Genomic DNA, 23692 nt, shown 5'->3' with positions numbered 1-23692 from the left:
TTTCCTGACTGGACCATATTTGGTTTCTTCAGCTACCCACACAGCTAAGAGAAACATATCCTCTGCCCATGAGATTGTTTTCTCGCTTAAGCTTCAATACATGCAACAGCCACAAAATGGTGTCTCCCTCCTTTTTAAAACATGTCTGTGTTCTTTCACACCTTTACGCTCAACCGACTATGTCATCCCCCGTATCTACGTTTATGCCCCCTACAGCATGCCTCAGCCTCTATAAGAAAGGTTTTTCACAATTTGTATGCCATGGCCCTCTGTGCAATCTGGCAGAGCCTTCTCAGAATAATGTAATTAAATGCATAAAATAAAACACACAACAAGAAGAATCAAAGTATAAAATCAAATATATAAGACAAAAGCAACCTTGTGATGCCATCATGTACTTCTTTAATAATAGCACACTGAACAACAAGCTCTACTGACAGGTCTAACAACCACTGTCATTTCAAAGTAGTGGCAAGTATAAACAATATTTTGAAATACTTCTATAACTGAATTGTAGATCTGTGACTTCTAGTGAGGATAAAGTCAAAAGTACTGCTAATACCACTATGGCTTGTTGAAGGAGGGCTAACTGGGTTATGCCTTTCATAACAGAAAGAAATGCTTAATGTGAGTTAGAGGGTAATAAACATCAAATATAATTTTTTATTTTTAGGGGTGCCTGGGTGGTTCAGTCAATTTTAAGCGTCCGACTTCAGCTCAGGTCACGATCTCACGGTTGGTGGGTTCAAGCCCCGCATCAGGCTCTATGCTAACAGCTCAGAGCCTGGAGCCTGCTTCAGAGGCTGTGTCTCCCTCTCTCTCTGCCCCTCCCTCACTCATGCTCTGTCTCTCTCTGTCTCAAAATGAATTATGTAAAAACGAATAAATGTAAAAAAATGTTTAATTTTATTTTTAATAAAACCATCCAAGTACATGGATTCCTTGATTTCGCTGTTTCTAAGGACCTCAGTTTAAGAACCCCTACTCTTAAGAGGCCTGGCTGGATCAAACAGTATCTTCAGGTCCTGAGGCCTAAGAAGTCTACTGTTTTGTCAGTCCTAAGTTCCCAGGACCTTTTAGCTAAAGAAAGTTATATTGCTCTTTTTATCCTCTCCCATTCTCATTTCTCTAGATTTTCCTGCTCTGTCATCACCGACTTGGCCAAGGAGACATCTGAATAGCTTCATGCTTGCATATCCTATTTCACACATCTGTATTACTGTGCTCAAATGATTCTAACAACCACTGCAACACCGAAAATCTTGTGGCATTGTCCCATCCAATCATCCACATCAACACAACTTAGTCTCATCTGGAAGCAGTGAGTCTTACAAGCAATCCCTCTCTCCATACCCTCTGCCTACTAGTAAATCTCAACAGTGCTCTGCTCTTTCCATACCTATCAAAGAAAACTGAGGCTCAGAAAAATTAGATAACTCGTCCAAGAACCCACAACAATAAAATTCCTAGAGATTTTAAAGATATGTATGTTAGTTTATTTTTACTGAGATATAATTGACATATAACATTGTATTAGTTTCTGGTGCACAACATGATTTCATATTTTGTATATATTGCACAATGATCACCACAATAAGTCTAGTTAACATCTGTCACTGTACATAATTACAAATTTTTTCTTGTTATAAGAACTTTAAGATTCACTGTCTTAGCAATTTTTAAATACACAATATAGTATTAACTATAATCACCATGCTGCATATTACAGCCCCATGACTTGTTTCTTTTATAATTGGAGGTTTGTACCTTTTGACCCCCTTCACTCATTTTGCCCACTCCCTGCACCCCACCTCTGACAATGACCAATTTGTTCTCTGTATCTGAGCTTGTTTTTTTGGTTTTTGCTTTTAGATTCCATATATGAGATCATACTGTATTTGTCTTTGTCTGACAATTATTTCATTTAGCATAATGCCCTCAAAATCCATCCATATTGGGGCACCTGGGTGGCTCGGTTGAGCGTCCAACTTCAGCTCTGGTCATGATCTCGCAGTCCGTGAGTTCGAGCCCCACGTCGGGCCCTGGGCTAACAGCTCAGAGCTTGGAGCCTGGAGCCTGCTTCTGATTCTGTATCTCCCTCTTTCTCTGCCACTCCCCGACTCATGCTCTGTCCATCTCACTCTCAAAAATGAATAAATGTTTAAAAAAAAATTTTTTTTTAATCCATCCATGTTGTCACAAATGGCAAGATTTCATTCTTTTTTATGGCTGAATAACATTCCTCTGTGTGTGTGTGTGTGTGTGTGTGTGTGTGTGTGTGTGTGTGTGTATACATGCATTTTCTGTATCAATTCATCCACTAACGGACATAGACTTTTTTTTAAGATTTTATTTTTAAGTAATATCTACACTCAACATGGGGCTCAAACTCAACAACCCTGAGATCAAGAGTCACATGCTCTACTGACTGAGCCAGCTGGGTGCCCCAGATTTTAAAGATGTTTTAGGCCAATCACCAGCATGATGTGTGTTAGCATTGGAAGTATCTGATAAAGCTAATATATAGCCTTAGTTTTTAGATAATTTCATTCCTCTCTGCCTTGCTTTATAATGGGACATATTTAGAGATTATGTGGCTAAAAAAAATTACTATATGAGTTTAAAATTATCTAAACAAATAACTGAAACAGTAAAATGAATAGTAATATGAAATTGGAGTTGAACCAATTGTAACTGCCTATTGTGAGAGAATTATCTTTCTTCCCTGAAATAATTTCCTATCTCTTTAATGTGAACACATATTTCAAAACATTCTGATCAAATAAAAGAGAATAGTGCAGGGTGCCTTGGTGGCTCAGTCAGTTGAGCATCCGACTTCGGCTCAGGTCATGATCTTGTGGTTCACGAGTTTGATCCCTGCATTGGGCTTTCTGCTGTCAGCACAGAGCCCACTTTGGATCCACTGTCCCCCTCTCTCTCTGCCCCTCACCCGCGCTTGCTCGCTCTCTCTCTCTCTCTCTTCTAAATAAATAAATAAATAAATAAATAAATAAACTTAAAAAAGAGGGAGAGAATAGTATGGTCTAAGTGAGACTTCTGATGACACCTGTGAATAGTTGTGAAAGAGTACAGATGAATGATTATCTATAATGACACAATTATTCTCAAGTAAAATGTACATTTGGTTTTGAAAAATAAATTTTGAAGATTATAAATAACATACATTTAACAAATATCACTTCATATTCAGTATATAATGTTACAATGCAAATGAAAGCAATTACTTCAATTACCCTTTAAAATGACCTCAATTGCCACCGAAAGTACAAATAAAACAGTCATATATTCATGGCTTGTTATTTTAATCAGAAGCTACTGTTCCTTAAATAACCTGAAAAAAAAGTTTTTTTTTTTTTATTCAACACACAGCCACTGAGGGCCTACTATGTGTCAGTGAGAAATGGAAGATACAGAGACAAAGCACAGCCATTGCTTCCAGCTCTCAAGAAGCTTACAGACGAATGAAGAGCAGGTAAGCATGAAATACATGTTTTAGGTCCAAAATATCTACAATGGTAACAGGATGTAGGAGAGCAAAGAAAGGAGTGATTAGTTTCACCTAGGAAGGTTTTAAAAGGTTTCCTGACAGGACAGCAACAGAATCTAACAAAGAAGGAAGGTAAATACACTGTTTATGTGTAAATATCAATAAATTACAGCTACCGTTACAGTGCACACTTTATAAATGTTATTTCCCTTATCACAACAACCCTTTGAGACCAGCATTTCACAGTAGGAAAACAATGATGAGCAGGATAAATAACTCGCAGGTCACATATCTTGTAAATAGAAGGGCCAAGAAATGAGTCCAGGTTTGTGTAACTTGATATTCTTTCCACCACACCAGGCTGCCTAAGCTAAGCTTAAAGAACTTGTAAGATTTAAACAGAGAAAAACAAGAAAACAGAGAAAAATACAACAGACAGAAGAGACATAAACATTTAATTTATGAATTATCTTAGTGGGAAAGAAAGTACTATCTTTGTAATACATACATATAACATGAAATATCTATTTATACATATACATACTAATACATACTAATAAAAGATATAATGATATAATAAAACAAAAATAAACTAGGATAATTTATGAATTACACTGTATTTTAATTTTTTTTATGTTTATTCATTTTTGAAAGACAGAGAGAGACAGAGCACAATCAGAGGTGGGGCAGGGAGGGGGACACAGAACCCAAAGCAGGCTCCAGGCTCTGAGCTGTCAGCACAGAGCCCGACACGGGGCTCAAACTCACGAACTGCGAGATCATGACCCGAGCCGAAGTCAGATGCTCAACCGACTGAGCCACCCAGGCACCCCTGAATTACACTGTAATTTAAAATTCCATGGGGCACCTGGGTGACTCAGTCAGTTGAGTGTCCGACTCTAGATTTCAGCTCAGGTCATGATCCCAGAATTACGGAATCAAGCCCCACATCAGACTCCATGCTGGGTGTGGAGTCTGCTTAAGATTCTCTCTCTCTCTCTCTCTCTCTCTCTCTCTCTCTCTCTCCCTCTGCCCCTCCCCAACTCACGCTCACGCTCTCTCTTGCTCTCTCTCCTAAAAAAAAAATTCCATACTCAAATCTACTTAAGACTATTCCACAATTGAGCCATAAAAAACTAAATTAAAATTTCAAAAATGTCTCATTTACAAACCCTTTAGTCACTACAGTCATTCATCAATTAATTTTTTATCAAGTTTAACCCATTAATTAAAATAAATTTTAAGACAACATACAAATAAACATAATTCATTAAACTAAGTACTTTAATTCCACTGTATTAAAAAAAACCTGTTTTCTTTCTTATAATTCTCTTTAAGCACAAGAATGTCATGGGGATGTTAAACATGGAGTCTGTAACATGAAGTGAATCAAAAATAATCAAACTCTGCTTTTAACATTATTTGAGAGAACAAAATTCTACCTCTGCATTGTGCTTAGTTGTTATTTCTAATTTTTCTTTCTTAGCCCGATGAAGTTTCTTTCTGAGATCAGCAGTAATATCCAAGTCTGTTTCACTTTTAAACATTTGTTTTACATCAGAGGAGGCATTCTTCAGCCTATAAAATGAGATAGTAAAATATAATTCTAAGTATAATCTCTAGCATTTCTGATATTCTAATAACTTATTTTTCAGAAATCACAAGGAACATGATACAGTTTTTGCCCTAAAGAAACTTACAACCTAATAAAAGATGTTGATCACAAAATCTAGGTAGAAATACAAAGGAGCATATGGCTAGAAAGAAACCACCATTTCAAGATGGTACTTACAGAATGATCCTATCACAAGCTGTGTAGCTTTGAAACATATTGAATTCTTTTTTTTTTAAATACTATATTTACTTATCGCAAATGTAATAAATACATATTACAAAATGAAGTGTAAGTAACAATATAGATTCAGGCTTAAAAACAGCAGACCAGGGGTGCTTAAGTGGCTCAGTTATAATTGGTTAAGCATCCAATTCTTGATTTCGGCTCAGGTCATGATCTCACAGTTTATGAGATGAAGCCCCACGTCAGACTCTGTGCTGACAGCATGGAGCCTGCTTAGGATTCTCTCTGACCTTCCCCCACTTGCACTTTTTCTCCCTCCCTTTCAAAATAAATAAATAAACTTATTTAAAAAAAATAACAGCAGACTAAAGCACTCTCTCCCCAAAATTAAAATTAAAAAGTTAATGAAAATATCAGCAAAGAGAATTAAGAGATAAAAATCCACAAGGAGAAAGAACACAGAAGATGAGAAAATAGTAATAACATATTAGAAGTTAGAAAGCAGTTGGATAAGTGGTCATTGATTTACATAAGAGATTTGAATTTAAAGCCAAAAGTGGAGAAAGCAACCTGATTTACACCTGAGCCCCCAAAAGCTCAATTAATTGACAACAGCTTTGCAAATGGGCTAAAAGTAGAGCAGAAAACAAGATAATTGGTTGAAAGTCTGCCAAACAAATGAGATCCTCAGATTCTCTACCCTATACATGACACAACTGGGTACCAATCTCTTCCCCACTCTGGCAGAACACTAGGTAAGGGTTTATTCCCTGGAGAGGATAAAACAGAAGGTCTCTGGATTAGAGACATCAGATACAAATGGTGTAAAACCTCACGTCAAAAATAGGAGACTCAAGTCAAAAATTATGTAATAAGCGAGAGCCCAGGTCTTCTAAAACATCTTGCCTGCCAGAACAATGGCAGCCAAGGAGAGAAGGGAAGGGTCTTCCCTAGAGAATCTAACCAGCAAGGTGAAAAGACCTAAGACACTGATGCTAGGGGTTCTCCAATGAACAGCTTAACTACATCATCTTACAGAGAATGCCACAAACACAAAGTCTTACCCACTGAGCTTCCAATCAGCTTGATAGGCCCTGCCTTTATCTTTTTTAATGTTTGTTTATTTTTGAGAGAGAGAGTGCAAGCAGGGGACGGGTACAAAGAGGAGGGAACAGAGAATCTGAAGTAGACTGTGCACTGACATCAGCGAGCCCAATGCAGGGCCTGAACTCACTAATCGTGAGATGATGACCTAAGCTGAAGTCAGATGCTTAACCAACTGAGCCACCCTCTACATTTATTTTTTTATTTTTTATTGTTTTAATTTGAGAGAGAGAGAGTGAGAGAGAGTGTGAGAGCGTGAGGGAAAGAGGCAGAGAGAGAGAGAGAGAGAGAGAGAGAGAGAGAGAGAATCCCAAGCAGGCACCACACTCAACGTGGAGCCCAACACAGAGCTCAATCCCATGACCCTAGGATCATGACGTGAGCTGAAATCAAAAGTTGGACACTCAGCCGACTGAGCCACCCAGGCATCCCCCTATTTTAAATGTGAACAGACAGCTAAGGATCACCAGAAGTTAGGAAGCAAGAGTTAGAAAGAGACAAAATTGTGGGGGTAGGGGAAGAGTCCTCAAAGACTATGCAGGGGAAAGATAGCTTTAAAAAGAGGAAAAAAAACATATCTTCAGACAAAAAAGAGAAGGTCTAATATCCATAAAACAAAAACTGAATGTAATAAAGAAGGAAATAATCAGAGAACAAAAAAAAAAAGAACTCTTAGAAATCAAAACACAAACTAAGAAAAGAAAGGCCAAATAAGTAAATGTAAAAGAAAAATCTCCTGGATGCCTGAAAAAAAATTCCAAGGGAAAATAATTTCCACTTAGAATTTTATGCCCAAGTTACTTTTCAAAGACAAGGGAATGAGAAAGTTCTAGTTCAAACCTACCAAGCACCAAAACATTTACCTCCTATGAAGTGGCTGATGGAAGATTCCACTAAAATAAGGACCTAAACTGAGAAAGACAGGGGATCCCAAAAGTAGGGTAAGACCAAAAAAAAAAAAAAAAAAAAAAAAAAGGCAGCAAAGGGACTTCCAGGATGGTAAAGAAAGGAGCACCAGGTAATAATTGGTCAGTAAAGCACAGCACTAAACGGCAATCTGTCCCAGCTGGAGTACTGGACTGGCCACAGCTTCCAGGAGTGATTTCTTGAAGAAGATGCAAACAGAACACAACAGAATACTTCCGGGGTATGGGTGGAACAGGTGAAGGGGATTTAGGAACATACTTATCAGGATGAGCGCTAAGAAATGTACAGAATTGCTGAGTCACTATATTGTACAAGTGAAACTAACATAACACTGTATGTGAAGTATGCTGGCATTAAAATTATTAAAATAACTTGGTTGGAATATGAGGTTGAAGTCATGATAAATTCATAGAAATTAAGCAAACTAAACAATCAATGAAACAATTATCAAGTCCAAGAAAAACAATGTACAAGAGAGAAAAAACTAAATACTCAGAGGCTCAACTAGAAAGTTTCCAAAATTATAATACCATAAACATTGAAAACTAACCAAGATTGCAATGTTAATAAATATAAAGAGGACAGAAAAAGGAGGCAAGCATGAATGAAAATGAAATTATGATCTTCTGTAGTCAATAGATAATGGCTAAACCTGAAAAATCTAATACCAATATAAATAAATTTTAAGAGATACAGGGGTACTTGGGTGGCTCAGTCGGTTAAGTGTCCAACCTCGCCTCAGGTCATGATGTCACAGTTCATGAGTCTGAGCCCCACATCGGGCGCTCTGCTGTCAGCACAGAGCCCACTTGGGATTCTCATTCCCCTCTCTCTACTCCTCCCCCACTCATCCCCCCCTTTCTCAAAATAAATAAACTTCAAAAAATTTTTAAGAGATACAGATTTTAAAAATCATCTCGGAGTATGGTGACAGTGCTCGCTTTGGCAGCACATACACCAAAATTGGAATGACACAGAGATTAGCTTGGCCCCTGCCCAGAGTATAGTGACAGATGGTAGCTACAGCTACACTTTTAGTGAGCATAGCATAACATATAGACTTGTTGAATCACTATCTTGTACTGAAATCAATGTAACATTGTGTGTCAACTATACTTCAACACAGAAAGTACAGAATTTTAAATAAAATTAAAAATAATTTTTTTAAGGGGCACCTGGGTGGCTCAGTTGGCTGAGCATCCAACTCTTGATTTAGGCTCAGGTCATGATCCCAAAGTCGTGGGATCAAGCCCTGAGTCAGGCTCTGCACTGAGCATGGAGCCTGCTTAAGATTCTCTCTTTCTTCCTCTGCCCCTCCCCGGCTCTCTCTCTAAAATTAAAAAAAAAAAAAAATTCTGAGGGTCACATTAAAAAAATTTTTTTAATAATAATTTTTTTAAATAAAAATCATCTTGGAGAGTTGAAAATGATTGTTTCTAGGGATCAAGACAGTGATCAAGCAAATTAGTACTGTCATTTTTCCTAACAGCAGTAAGTCTAGTAGAACATTAGATTCTTTAAATAATGTATATATGTAAAGTTAATTTTTTTCAATAAAACTAAAAAACCAACAGAGAGAACCAATGAAACCAAAATTTGGTACTTTGAAAAGATTAACAAACTTGTAAATCTTTGGCTAGATTGACAAAAAGGAGAAAAGACTCAAATTATAAAAATAAACAATGAAAGAGGGAATGCCAACCTAGAAGGATTATAATAAATACTACGAACAACTGTATGCCAAGTTAGGCAATGTAGATCAAATGAACAAATTCCTAGAAAGACTGAAATTATCAAAACTAACCCCAAAACGAACAAAATCTGAATAGACTCATAACAGCTGAAGATATTGAATTTATAATTTTAAAAAATCTAAAAACAAGGCCCAAGTCCAGATGGTTTCCCTAGTAAATTCTACCAAACATTTAAAGAAGAAATAATACCAATCCTAACTTTAGAGGAGGTAGAAACACTTTCCGGCTCATTCTATTAACCCAGCATTACCTAAGATCAAAGTGAGTCAGACATCACAAGAAAGAAAACTACAGACCAATTTCCCTCATGAATAGAGATGCAAAAAATCCTCAACAAAACATTAGCAAACCAAATCCAACAACATCTTTTTTTTTAATATTTTTCTGTTTATTTATTTTTAGAGAGAGACAGAGTGCGAGCGGGGTTGGGGCAAAGAGAGAGGGAGACACAGAATCCGAAGCAGGCTCCGGGCTCTAAGCTGTCAGCACAGGGTCTGACGCAGGGCTCGAACCCACAAACTGTGAGATCATGACATGAGCTGAAGTTGGATGCTCAAACGAGTGAATCACCCAGGCGCCCCCCAAATCCAACAACATCTTAAAATGACTACACAGCATGACCAAGTGGGATTTTTATCCCAAAAATAGAAAGTTGATTTAATGTCTGAAAATCAATTGACATGATATACCATTTTACTAAAATAAAAGACAAAAATTACACAATCATCTTAATAGATACAGAAAAAGCATTTGACAAAATTAAGTACCTATTTGTGATTTAAAAAAAAAAAAAACTTGGGGTGTCTGGGTGGCTCAGCTGGTTAAGCATCCAACTTTGCCTCAGGTCATGATCTCATGTTTCATGAGTTGAAGTCCCGCATCAGGCTCTGTGCTGACAGCGCAGAGCCTGGAGCCTGCTTCAGATTCTGTGTCTCCCTCTCTCTCTGCCCCTCCCCCACTCACACTCTGTCTCTCTCTCTCTCAAAAATAAATAAATGTTAAAAAAATAAATTAAAAAAAAAAACCTCAACAACCTAAGGATATAAGAAAATGTACTCAATCAGATAAAAAGCATCTATGAAAAACCTACAATTGGCATACTTATTGGTGAAAGACTGAAAGCTTCCCTTAAGACTGGGAGCAAAACAAAGATGTCCACTTCTATTGGAGGTTCTAGGCAGTACAATCATGCAGAAAGAAAACAAACAAAGTGAATATATATTAGAAGGGAAGAAGTAAAACTGTCTTTTTTTTTTAAGTAAGCTCTATGCCCCTATGTGGGGCTTGAACTCACAACTCTGAGATCAAGAGTTACATGCTCTATTAATTGAGCCAGCCAGGCACCCCAGAAGTAAAACTATCTTTATTTATTTATTTATTTATTTATTTATTTATTTATTTATTTATTTTTAACGTTTATTTATTTTTGAGACAGAGAGAGACAGAGCATGAACGGGGGAGGGACAGAGAGAGAGGGAGACACAGAATCGGAAGCAGGCTCCAGGCTCTGAGCCATCAGCCCAGAGCCCGACGCGGGGCTCGAACTCACGGACTGTGAGATCGTGACCTGAGCTGAAGTCAGATGCTTAACTGACTGAGCCACCCAGGCGCCCCTGTAAAACTATCTTTAATTGCAAAGGACATGATCCTTTAAGAATATCCTAAGAAATTCATTAAGAAACAAAAACACTGGAATTAAAAAGATTTTAGCAATGTCACAGAATGTAAGATCAATATACAAAAATCAATTACATTTCCATATATTAACAATGAACAATTCAAAAATTAAATTTAAAAAAATAACTCAATGTATAATAGCATCAAAAAAAAAGATTTAGGATTAAATTTAACAAAAGCAGTGTAAGCTTTCCATAGTGAAAATACAAATTATTATTTAAAGAAATTAAAGATTTAAATAAATGAAAGACAATGCACATTCACATTCATGCACTGGAAGAGTCAGTACCATTAAGGTGGCAATCGTCTCCAAATTGATCTACAGATTCATCATAATCCCTATCATAATCCCAGAAGGCTTTTTTGGTAAAAAATTGACAAGCTCATCTTAAAATTTACATGGAAAAGCAAAGGACTCAGAATAACTAAAACAATCTTTAAAAAGAACAAATGGGAGAGCTTTTACTTCCTAATTTCAAAACTTACTACAAAGCTACAGTAATCAAACAAATAGCATGGAATTAAATTAAGAAAAGACATGTAGATCAATGTACCATAATTGAGACTAGAAACAAATTTATATTTGGCCCATTAATTTTCAATAAAGGTGTCAAGGCAATTCAATAGGGAAAAAACAGTCTTATCAACAAATAGTTCTGAAACAACTGGCTATCCACACATGCAAAAAGATTAATTTAGATGCTTACCTCACACCATACATAAAAGATAACTTAAAATGGAGCACAGACCTAAATGTAAAAACTGAAATTATATAACTTTTAGAAGAAAACATAGGAGAAAAATTTTCATGACCTTAAGTTAGGCAACGATTTCATAAATACACAGATATGAAACCTAAAGCATAGTCCATAAAGGAAAAGAATTGGAGGGGTGCCTGGCTGGCTCATTTAGTAGAGCATGTGACACTATCTCAGGGTTGTGAGTTTAAGCCCCATGTTGGGCATGGAGCATACTTAAAAAAAAAAGAACTGGACTTCAAAAAAATTTAAAACATTTGCACTTCAAAGAGACATTATTAAGAAAATGAAGTCAATGGGGTTGAGTGTTCAATTCTTAATTTTGGCTCAGGTCAGGATCTCAGTCAGTCGGTCAGTAAGCCAGTCAGTCATGGGATCAAGCCCAGGGGTCAGGCTGCATGCTGGGTGAGGAGTCTGCTTGGGATTTCTTTCTCTCTCTCTACCCCTCCCCTGCCCTCATGTGAAGACACACACTTGGGTTCTCGAAAGAAAGAAAGAAAGAAAGAAAGAAAGAAAGAAAGAAAGAAAGAAAGAAAGAAAAGGAAAGAAGGAAGGAAGGAAAGGAAGGAAGGAAGGAAGGAAGGAAGGAAGGAAGGAAGGAAGGAAGGAAAGAAAGAAGGAAAGAAAGAAAGAAGGAAAGAAAGAAAGAAAGAAAGAAAGAAAGAAAATGAAAATGAAGCCAAGGCAACAAATGGGAGAAAATATGTGTAAATTATACATTTGATAAAAGATTTGTATCCAGAATATATAAAAAACTCCTAAAGCTCAGTAACAAAAAGACAACCAATTTAAAAATGAGCAAAAGGGGCACCTGAGTGGCTCAGTCGGTTGGGCATCTGACTTCGGCTCAGGTCATGATCTCACGGTCCGTGAGTTTGAGCCCCGCGTCGGGCTCTGTGCTGACAGCTCAGAGCCTGGAGCCCGTTTCAGACTCTGTGTCTCCCTCTTTCTCTGCCCCTCCCCTGTTCATGCTCTGTCTCTCTCTGTCTCAAAAATAAATGTTAAAAGATAATAATAATAAAGTAAAAAAATTAAAAAAAAATAAAAATGAGCAAAAGATCTGAATAGGCTTTTCACCAATGAAGATATATAAATGGCAAAAAAAAAAAAAGCACATACAAAGATGCTCAACATATTACTCATTAGGAAAATATAAATTAAAATCATAACATGCCACTTCACATTCACTGTAATGGCTATAATCAAAAAGTCAATCAAAAAAATTCAATCACTTATATTGTACAATTGAAACTAATATAGCACATCAAGTTAATTAACCACACTGGAATTAAAATAAATTTTTTAAAAAGATCAGAAAATAAGTATTGGCAAGAATGTGGAGAAACTAAAACCCTCATATACTGCTGGTAGAAATGTAAAATGGTTCAGCTATTTTAGAATACAATCTAGCAGTTTCTTTTATGTTTTTTTTTACATTTATTGATTTTTGAGAGAGAGATACAGAGCTTGAGCAGGGGAGGGGCAGAGAGAGAGAGAGGGAGACACAGAACTCAAAGCAGGCTCCAAGCTCCACACTGTCTGCACAGAGCCTGACGCAGGGCTCGAACTCACAAACTGCAAGATCATGACCTGAGCCAAAGTTGGACGCTTAACTGACTGAGCCACCCAGGCAACCCCAGCAGTTTCTTAAAAAAATTAACATAGGGACGCCTGGGTGGCTCAATCGGTTAAAGGTCTGCCAGACTCTTGGTTTCGGCTCAGGTCATAATCTCACAGTTTTGTGAATTCAAGCCCCACATCGGGCTCTGTGCTGGCAGCGACGAGCTTGCTTGGGATTCTCTCTCTCCCTCCCTCTCTGCCCCTTCCTCTCCTCTTACTCTCTCAAGTAAACAAACTTAAAAAAAAAATTTAACATGAACTTACTGTACAATGAAGTGATGCTGGTCCTAAGAATCTACACAAGAGAAATCATCTCCACCCAAAGACTTGTACACAAATGTTCATAACAGTATTTTTCATAATAACCAAAAAGTGGAAACAACCTGCATGTCCATCAGCTGGTGAGTGGGTAACCAAAATGTGCTATATCCATACAACAGAATAGTATTGAGCAATAAAAAAGAAACGAAATACTGATTCCTGTTAACAGTAAGATAAACCTGAAGAACATGCCTAGCGAAAGAAGCCAGACACAAAAGACCACATATTGTGTGATTCCATTTATATGAATTGTTCAGAAAAGGAAAATCTATAGAAATAAAAAGTAAATTAGTGGTATATAGCAAAGTTTAACTTCATTTAGCCAGATTCTAGAACTCTAAAGAATGATTTAGTCATTAAAAATCATGGCAGATAAATATTTATGTGGTAAAATGTTCCCTCCAAAAGTGAAAAGGCTTTCAGCAAAATAAAAAGTTTATATTTTATTCCCTACCTTTCTCCAGAAAGGACTTAAGGTAGCTTCTAAAGATAGGTGGGAAATGTTTCTATAGCAAATCCTATTTATAGTTGAAGTACATGTTAGTCATGGTCTTTGCCCCACCCACACATCCTGGCTGAAAAGGCAGTCTAGATCAGTTCTTCTCAAACTAAACATGCGCCAGCACTATTCCCCTCAACCCCATACATGATGCTCTTGTAAAATGTAAAATATGTTTTAATTTTTTAGAGAGAGTAAGAAAGAGAGCACGAGCAGGGGAGAGGGGCAGAGGGAGAGAGAGAGTGAGGATCTGAAGCAGGTTCCACACTCAGCATGGAGCGCAATGCAGGGCTCAATCCTGCTACCCAGGGATCATGACCTGAGCTGAAATCAGGAGTCAGAGTCTCAACGGACTGAGCCACCAAGGTGCTCCTAAAATATATATAAAATGAGTAACTAAATATGAAATTTTAAAAACAGATAAAATACAACCCCAAGTGTTTTATTACCAGATTCCACGAACAGAAAATTACTCTGTTACGTGATTATAAAAGTTTCTAAACACTTTCAATTTCTGTACTTGTTCCTTTGTAAACCACCCTTTGGGTTGCACTCCCCAAAGTGACTCAGTTTTACACGACAGACTTAGAGTTTTATATTTTTTACATTAGAGGTGAATCAACCAAAAGTAGGCACCTCCCCCAAAGGCTGATATCCGGGGTGCAAAAGAGACAAGCAACAGCAATTCTTGGAATACAAACTGCAAGTAAAAGCAGTTGCGATGGGAGCTAAAACCAAAGGAATGCCTGACCAGAAGTCGTGAACTACCACCGGGGCAAGAAGGAAGAACCAGAGCCACCGAGACTAGGGCTGACCAAAGGAAGGACCACAGAGAAATGTGAAGCCGCAGAAATATGAGGACAAAAGATATAGAGAAGTAGAAACGAATAAGCAATTCTCTAAGGACAGGAGAAAGCACACACACTCTGACTCTCACGGATGAGTTAACCAAGGAAAACAGACTGTTCTGGTGCCTGTGAAGCATCTTGCCTGCTCCTCCAGGCGCACAAAGCCTCGCCCCCCCTGCGAGGGTCCATTCTCGCACACTGTGTGTGTCCATTCTCGCACACTGCGAGAATCCTTACAGTCAGCAGCCCCAACCACTTCTCCCTGCTGCTTATGACCCAAAAGCTCTCCTCAACAAAAGGAAGAGACTGGAGGCTTACCTTTGGGTATCAACAGGGGCATCACTCAAAGTGTTTAAACTCATGGTAAGTCTTCCAACTTTCAAAATAGCCCACTGTTTCTCAATGATATACTTCGTTATTGATGATTAAAACCGTCTGAGATGTCTGTGGCTTACAGGTTAGATGGGCTGAAGTCTGTTAACATAGTAAACAATATAACAGTGGTTATATATGTGAGTCTTGAGACTACGGGTGATTTTCGTGTTTTTCTTCAACTTACTTGTATTTTTAAAATTATTCCATAACACACATTTAAATACTCATATTTTTAAAAGCTATTACGTTTGATTTAAGATAGATTAGAAGCAAAAATGGCAAAATGTTAAAAAAATATTCCTTCTTGTAACAACAAGTTTCTATTATATTATTTTAATTTCTCTAATAAAAGGAAAAAATTATCTCAATAAAATAGTGACCAATGGGACGCCTGGGTGGCTCAGTCAGTTAAGCATCCAACTTCAGCTCAGGTCATGATCTCACAGTTCATGAGTTTGAGCCCCAAGTAGGGCTCTGTGCTAACAGCTCAGAGCCTGCAGCCTGCTGTGGATTCTGTCTTCCTCTCTCTACCCCTACCCCTCTGTCTCTCTCTCTCTCTCTCTCTCTCTCCCCCTCAAAAATAAACATTAAAAAAAATTTTTTTTAAATAGTGACCAATTACTCTTGAACTAGAAAAGGAATGTAGAACCTATTTCTAGGGAACAGAATTCAGTCTGAAAGAAAGTGAAGTCCAGGGACGTTTTTAAGTCCCTAAAGCCTTTTTCATAAATGAGATTTTTTTAAGCTTATTTATTTACTTTGAGAGAGAGCATGCACACAAGTTGGGGGGCAGAGGGAGAAGGACAGAATTCCAGACAGGCTCCACACTGTCAATGCAGAGCCTGATTCGGGGCTCGAACTCAGGAGTCATGAGATCATGAACTAAACTGAAGTCAGATGCTTAACCGACTGAGCCTCCCAGGCGCTGGGCATAAGTGAGATACTTTTAACGCAATGCTACAATCAAAGAGACCAAAGTACTCCCAACAAATGATCTCATGGTAATTTTTAAAGTCCTTCTCTTAAGGGACCAAGGAAGAAAAAAGAGAGTAATTGTCACTTACACTGACCTCTCTGGAACCCCCTTCTATGAGAGATAATCCAAATTATACAAAGCCCACTATTTAAAGTAAGTTGCTTTACTATATTTATAGTATGAAGGAATCTCTGGAGAAATATTTTAAACAGAGATAACAATAATTAAGCCCAAACAGATACAAATAATCAAGATCCCAGAAGTGTCCCTTGGTATCCCTAGAAGAAGTGCAACATCCCAGAAAGACCATAGCTTTGGACTTGGAGAGATGTGACTTAGGATGCCTTTAAGTATCTATGAGTGTTGCGGTGGGCAAGTGGCTTACCGTGTGAGCCTGTTTCCTCAACCTTAAGAAGGGAATAATTTGGGGCGCCTGGGTGGCACAGTCGGTTAAGCGTCCGACTTCAGCCAGGTCACGATCTCATGGTCCGTGAGTTCGAGCCCCGCGTCGGGCTCTGGGCTGATGGCTCAGAGCCTGGAGCCTGTTTCCGATTCTGTGTCTCCCTCTCTCTCTGCCCCTCCCCCATTCATGCTCTGTCTCTCTCTGTCCCAAAAATAAAATAAAATTGGGGGCGCCTGGGTGGCGCAGTCGGTTAAGCGTCCGACTTCAGCCAGGTCACGATCTCACGGTCCGTGAGTTCGAGCCCCGCGTCAGGCTCTGGGCTGATGGCTCAGAGCCTGGAGCCTGCTTCCGATTCTGTGTCTCCCTCTCTCTCTGCCCCTCCCCCGTTCATGCTCTGTCTCTCTCTGTCCCAAAAATAAATAAATGTTGAAAAAAAAAAAAATTTTAAAAAAAAAAAAAATAAATAAAATAAAATAAAATAAAATAAAAATAAAAAAATAAAAGAAGGGAATAATTACATCAACCTCATATATTTGAGATAGAAATAATACATCCAGCATATATACAGTTCTCAGTCACTGTACATTTCTGTTACTGAGCACAAACCCTACTTTCTATTACCCTCTTTTACTGAACACAAACTTTGAGAATGGGACAAACTTCAGGCAAGCTTTTCTGACTTCATGGAATGCCGTTTTGTGTTGTTTTTGTGTGTTAAAAGTTATGGTGGCTCGTTTCTGAGATTTCCTGGCCCTGTTTCCTCCTGCAGTTTGGTCTAGGCCATTGCTTTGCTTTGCCAATCAAGATGGAGACAGAACCTCGATGCTGAGAACCTAGTAATGATTCCTACAGACAAACACCTAGGGATATTTAAAAACAATCAGTGATTTAGCTGATACTACAATAGTGTGACCCAAGACAAAGATGGAATTTTTACCAACATGGAGGGAAGAATTCTATTTCCCCATGGACCCTTAAGACTAAGTTTGGGAAGAGTGGCAGACAAACAAATACCACTGTCAGTTTATTGATCACCTAATACAGTGCCAAACCCTGTACCTGTGCTTCATACGCAGAACCCTGGCCCCTATGACACTGCAATGCAAAGATTATCTTACCTGAGGTTTATATCCTCACTTCAACTGAGGAAACGCATCTGATTCAAAAAGGCTAAACGACTTGCGTAAGGCCAGTCATCAACTAAATGGTGGATACTAAGGACTCAATCAAGCTCTTCTGATACTGAGTCCCCAAATCTTTTCACCTTACCACCGTGCCCCCAAAGGTCAGACTTCAGAGAAACTGTCCTCACAATTCACAATGGAAGTTAAAGAGTTAAAACCTAGAAAGAACAAACTCTTCTATACTTAACAGTAATGTCCAAGGCTAAAAATCAGATATATAAAATGTTTCTATTTTTGTGAAAAAGATGAAACACACACACACACACACACACACACACACACACGTATACATATGTGTCACAAAATGCACAAACAGAACCCCTAACTCACAGGAAAAGGATAGGGCTTTAATAATGTCCGTTGTGTTGTGTTTTGATTTTATCTTGGGCAGAGAAGTATGGGAAGAGGTAGTTTACCAAATTTAATAAAGTTGTTCCAAGAAAGCTAAATTAAAAGGAATTAAGTAGGGGCACCTGGCTGGCTCGGTTGGTAGAACATGCGACTCTTGAACCCATTGAGTTCAAGCCCAATGTTGGGTTTAGAGATTACTCACAAATAAAGTCTTTAAAAAAAATTAAGTAAGTAATGATACGTGTCACAACATGGGTAAACCTTGAAAACAGTATGCTGTGAAAGAAACCAGACACAAAAGGCCACATATTGTGATTCCATGCATATAAAATGTATGGAATGGGCAAATACATAGAAACAAAAAGTAGATTTGTAGTTGCCAGAGGACAGGGAGAAGGGGAATTGGGTCTGAATGTTAATAGGTATGAGGTTTCTTCTGGGGAGTGTTCTGGGTTTCTTTTTGGGAGTAATGGAAGTGTTCTGGAATTAGATAGTGGTGATTGTTGTAGAACATGGTGAATATGCTAAAAACCAATGAATTGTACACTTTAAAACAGTGAATTTTGAGATGTAAGTTATACCCCAATTTTTTAAATTCATCATCAAAAGAAAAAAATCCTATCTAAAGTCTCCTTTAGGGGCGTCTGGGTAGCTCAGTCGGTTAAGCATCCGACTTTGGCTCAGGTCATGGTCTCACGGTTTGTGGTTTGAGCCCCACATCGGGATCTGTATTGAAAGCTCAGAGCCTGGAGCCTGCTTAGGATTCTGTGTCTCCCTCTCTCTGCCCCTCCCCCACCTCAAAAATAAAAATAAGCTTTAAAAGTAATAACGATAATTAGGGGTGCTTGGGTGGCTCAGTTGGTTGAGTGTCTGACTCTTGATTTTGGCTCAGGTCCTGATCTCATGGTTCATGGGATCGAGCCCTACATTGGGCTTTGTGCTGACAGTGTGGGACCTGCTTGGGATTCTCTCTCTCCCTCTCTCTCTGCCTCTCCCCTGCACACATGCATGCTCTCTCCTCAAAATAAATAAACTTAAAAAAAAAAAAAGGAAAAGAAGATAACGAATGATGAGGCAAGTAGCTAGGTACAGTAATGAAAATGTCGATGAAATAAGGAGTTAGGTCAAAGAATTACAGGTTCCTCACATAATGCGTTCCAAGCTTTACTTGAAACTTCCTGTGAGATGCCACAAATTAAAATAAACACCTTAGCTAATCTGTACAAGTAATTACAAATTTCTTATGACATGCAATCAACATCAGCCTTCCTCCAATATGTATCTAACTCTGTAAATAATGCTTTCCTTTTGAAAACACTCAATACGCCATTATCTATCAACAAATTATGATACCTCAAAGCCACTCCTACTATCATCACAACAACTGTAACAAAGATCCCCTCTCCAGACAGAGTGCTAAAAACTTTTTATAGATTATCTGATTTCTGTCTATACCAATCCCAAGGGGGAGATATTGTTAACGTCCCCCCTTTCTATCTAAGGAAACTAGGGCTTAAAAATATTCAATCACTTGTCCAAAGTCAAATCTCTAGTACGCGACAGAGTCTGGATTCAAGCCCATATTGGCTGACTCCATAGGTCTGCTGTGTGCCTTGCCACTGGCCTTCAAGACATGGTTCATGCCCAGCCAGAGAACATGTGAGGCGTTGCTTGTCAGGGAAGCACTTCTACTCACTACTGCAGATTTTTCAAACACATCTCAATCTTCCCTGCACCCCTACCCCATCCAAACTAACTACAAGTCAGGGGCTTCCTAATGAAGGAGGACTCAGATCTCCAGTGGATTTTCAATCCAAATGCACTACCACAGGCTTGGGTCCAAACCAGGCTATCCTGTAGCAGTGATCGATAAAGGCAAAGTTTAATACAGCTTTTCATGTTAATGTATTAATAGATTAATCTTCTGTTGGTAGTGGAGTTGGACTATTCTCACCATTCCTACTAAAATAGATGAGGGATATTATGTATATCCTTCTTCAATAACAAGTTATTTAGAAATAGGTAATGGGGCAATTGAGACCAAGGGATCAATGATCTAGACATCCTAAGAGTAAATACCAGCCAGAAACACAATTCTACTTTAGATTTCAGAGCCACTGCTGGTACAAAGTTTTCCTACCTCACAGTCGAGTCCTTCAGTGGATCATCCAGAATGTATTCATCTCTTAGTGTGTCTGTACAGATCCAGGGGGAAAAGGGAGGAGGGGGGAATGAAAAGATAAAAGCCACTATTACTGAGCACTTACTATGTGCCAGTTACTGCACTAACCATACCCTGATGTCACTGAATCCTCCCGACAGTCTATGAGATGATTATGCCCATTTCGCAGATAAGGAGCACTAAGGCTTGGAGAGGCTGAGTAACTTGCATAAAGATATTCAATGGGAGGGTCAGAATTCAGATTCACCCCTGGCTGACTCCTAAGCCCACCCTTTTTCACAACACAATGCTGACTTCAATAATAACATCTGTGTTGGGGAATTCTATCTGCAGATTTCTATATTTCACCTTTAAAAGGATGTCTGGTTCTTTCATCAAAACAAACCATGACAAGGGGGCTGAGACAATCAAAGAATTTTAGAATTAAATAGGACTTTAAAGACCAAGTCTATCCTCCTAATCTCACAGATAAGGAATCTAATGTCTAGTAAGCTTAGGTGATTGGCCTTAGGTTACTAGGCTAATAAAACTCTATACCAGGACTAATACACAAAGCTCCAGATTAAAACTACTCCCTTCTTTCCTCTCAGCAGGTTGCATTGCCTTTGTTTCTTCTTCATTTCATGAGAAACCACTGTAATTTCTGCTCTACCATCGTTTTGTTGTTGTTAGGCACTAACTCTTCAATAAAACAGGTGACAAAATGGGAGGTGACAAATGGGAGGATCTTCTCTCCAAAATTATGTGAACTATACAAAACATCCATGTGTTTTGTATTCGAAAGAGGTGAGCACCAACTGAAATTGGTGAGTAAACTTACACAGAATCATGAGAGATCTACTTAAAATGAAAAAATATGTATTTGCCTAGGATAATTATCACGATGAAATAAAGAACAGTCAAAAGGAGGCTCTACTTCTGTAGAAAATGTACAGCCCTGGAAAAACAGCCAAATTTTCTACATCTGTTAGAGTCCTGAAAGTAAGCAGTGGAAGCTACAGATAACAGCCTAACACAATTCATTCTTTCATTTATCAAACATTTATACAGTGTCTAATGTGTGGCTGGCATTTTTTTTTTTTTCTTAAGGATGAAAAAGACGTGGTCCTTGTCCTCCAAGATCTTACTGATTATCGGAGGGGAATAGCTCGGTAGTCAGGGGTTGTAAACCTTAGAAGCAAGGGCATGCCCTCTGGGTCCCTATTCAGTCCTCTGGGTACCTCTGCAGCGGTCTCAGATTAAGATTCTCCAAGGGGATCTTTCCCCCAAATATGCGGAGAGGCCCAGCCCAGGGAGCTGGAGGCGTGTCCCCACAAACGACAGCAACAGTCCCAGGACAACCACAAACTAACTCGGGGTTCCCCATAACTCTCACTGCAGCCACCCATACCGTTCCTCTCAACACCTCCCCGACCAAGTCGTTCGCCTCGAAGCCCCCACACCCCGTGGTTACCTCAGGGGGCTCCCGTGGTCCAGACAAGACACCCAAGACCCCAGGGGCAGCTCCAAATCTCAATGGTAGAAAGAGGTCTAGGCCGATCGCGGGGGTCAGAGCAAAAACTGTTGGAACCCGACGGACTCTAGGACCCGGGAGGGGGAACGAATAGAGAAGGGGGACAGGAGTGGACAAGCCCTAGGGAGACGGTGTTTACAACGGCCACTTCCGGAGACTGGGCTTCCCTCGCAGACCTTCGCAGACTTTCGCAGGCCTCCCGGCCCCGCCCCAGCCGACCTCTCTCCTCCCGCCTCCCGCGGCCCGAAGCTCCAGGATACGCACTCGGAGAAAGCCGAGCTCGGGTTGGAAGAGCTAAGCCCGCGAAGCTGCGCGGCCGCGCTGGAAGGCGAGCAGGCGCATGCGCCGTTGCTGAGAAGCGGCGCGCCCGTGCCCGCGCGCATTCCCGCGCCGCGCGCGTCCCTCCCGCCACGAGAACGGCCTGGCCCACGCTCCAATGTGCTGTTCTCAGCGTGAGGTCCCCAGGACCTCAGAATCCCAGTCTCAGAATCCCAGAGCCGACAGACAATGTATTTTTCTAAGCCTTAAACCCTTTCCGCATTTACTAAAAAAAAAAAAAAAAATCTTAGGAGGCTGGATCCCCGATTGTGCATTAAACTGCGGATCCTAAGGCCAGTGGAGCCCTTCGGGGTCTGTGGATTGGTGCCAAAGTCTGGCGGAAATTCTCGGGACTCCGCTTCTGCGCAAGTGGCTGGTTTCCCGCTGTTTAGCCTGCTCTCTGCCTGCCAGACGCTTCTTGTCCCCTCCCCCCATCCCCATTGTAGCCCAGCTTGGGGTGGTAAACAAGGCCGGGAAAATACGGGTCAGCGCGCTGATACTGTTGCAGCGCCTTTCATTATAAATATTACGTAACGAGGTACCTTGCAAAAAAAGTCCTTAGAGCCTTAACATGTGCTCCCATCTCTTTCCAGTCTTCCTCCAAGCCCCCTAGTGCACGCGCACACACACGCGCCTTCCTCCAGTTGATAATTTATACTTTGGTTTCTTCCGGTCGCTGCTTCACAATCTGCTGCCGCCCCAGGAAGATTGGAAAACCAAACCCTCTTTTGTTCCTTGGCATTTGAAAACCTGTTCCCCAAAGAACAATGCAATTTGGCGGGGATTTTGATTGAGGATTTTGTCTTCACCACCTCCAACTCCTCCGCACAAAAAGGCGTTTGATACAAAATGAACCTTTAATGCTAAAATTGTGCCATGTTAATTGTAATCAACCTGAAACCAGGTGTAGGGGCCGGCTTTTCCGTGTGTCCTTGGGGAAAGCCAACGGTCATAAATGCAAATATAAATTGAGATTAAAACATCCTTGATTCCTGTAACACTGAAACTTAATTGGTTTGAGTTTTCACTTACATTAAAAAAGGAAGCCCGTCCCCCTTCCTATTAATTTTGCCAGAAAGAGGATAATTGCTTCAAAGGAAAGAGTTTATGGAAAGGAAAAACGAGCCCGCTCTAACATTTAGAAATGCAGTGGAGGGGCGCCTGGGTGGTGCAGTCGGTTAAGCGTCCGACTTCAGCCAGGTCACGATCTCACGGTCCGGGAGTTCGAGCCCCGCGTCAGGCTCTGGGCTGATGGCTCAGAGCCTGGAGCCTGTTTCCGATTCTGTGTCTCCCTCTCTCTCTGCCCCTCCCCCGTTCATGCTCTGTCTCTCTCTGTCCCAAAAATAAATAAACGTTGAAAAAAAAAAAATTTAAAAAAGAAATGCAGTGGAAAATTACAACAGACTAATGAGATTAGGGCTTGTTTGGCTTCACAAGTTTCAAATATTTATAAGACTTATTTATGTTTTTTTAAAAAATAACAAAATTGGGGCTCCTGCGTGGCTCAGTGGGTCGAGGGGCGACCTCAGCTCAGGTCTTGATCTCCCAATTCTTGGGGTCCAGCCCCACCTCCAGC

General features: G+C 39.7%; 1 protein-coding gene across 1 annotated transcript in view; it reads right to left on the bottom strand.

The window, feature by feature from the left end:
• Nucleotides 1–21902, bottom strand: part of CCDC171 (coiled-coil domain containing 171) — a 310063-nt gene extending 288161 nt beyond the window's left edge. Inside the window, exons 1-3 of the mRNA XM_047064791.1 lie at nucleotides 21739–21902; nucleotides 15133–15288; nucleotides 4951–5086 (exon numbers count right to left, since the gene is read on the bottom strand). Coding sequence (XP_046920747.1) covers nucleotides 4951–5086; nucleotides 15133–15176 — 180 coding nt within the window. The 5' untranslated portion in view covers nucleotides 15177–15288; nucleotides 21739–21902. The remainder of the gene's footprint in view (nucleotides 1–4950; nucleotides 5087–15132; nucleotides 15289–21738) is intronic.
• Nucleotides 21903–23692: the final 1790 nt, after the last annotated feature.

This window comes from Lynx rufus, unplaced genomic scaffold (assembly GCF_022079265.1).
Source record: "Lynx rufus isolate CCGP_SWC_20201006 ecotype Redwood Valley unplaced genomic scaffold, mLynRuf1.p SCAF_10, whole genome shotgun sequence".
NCBI classification, from domain to species: Eukaryota; Metazoa; Chordata; class Mammalia; order Carnivora; family Felidae; genus Lynx; species Lynx rufus.
Note: the sequence above shows the minus strand (reverse complement) of the source record. Positions and strands in the feature narration are given on the sequence as shown.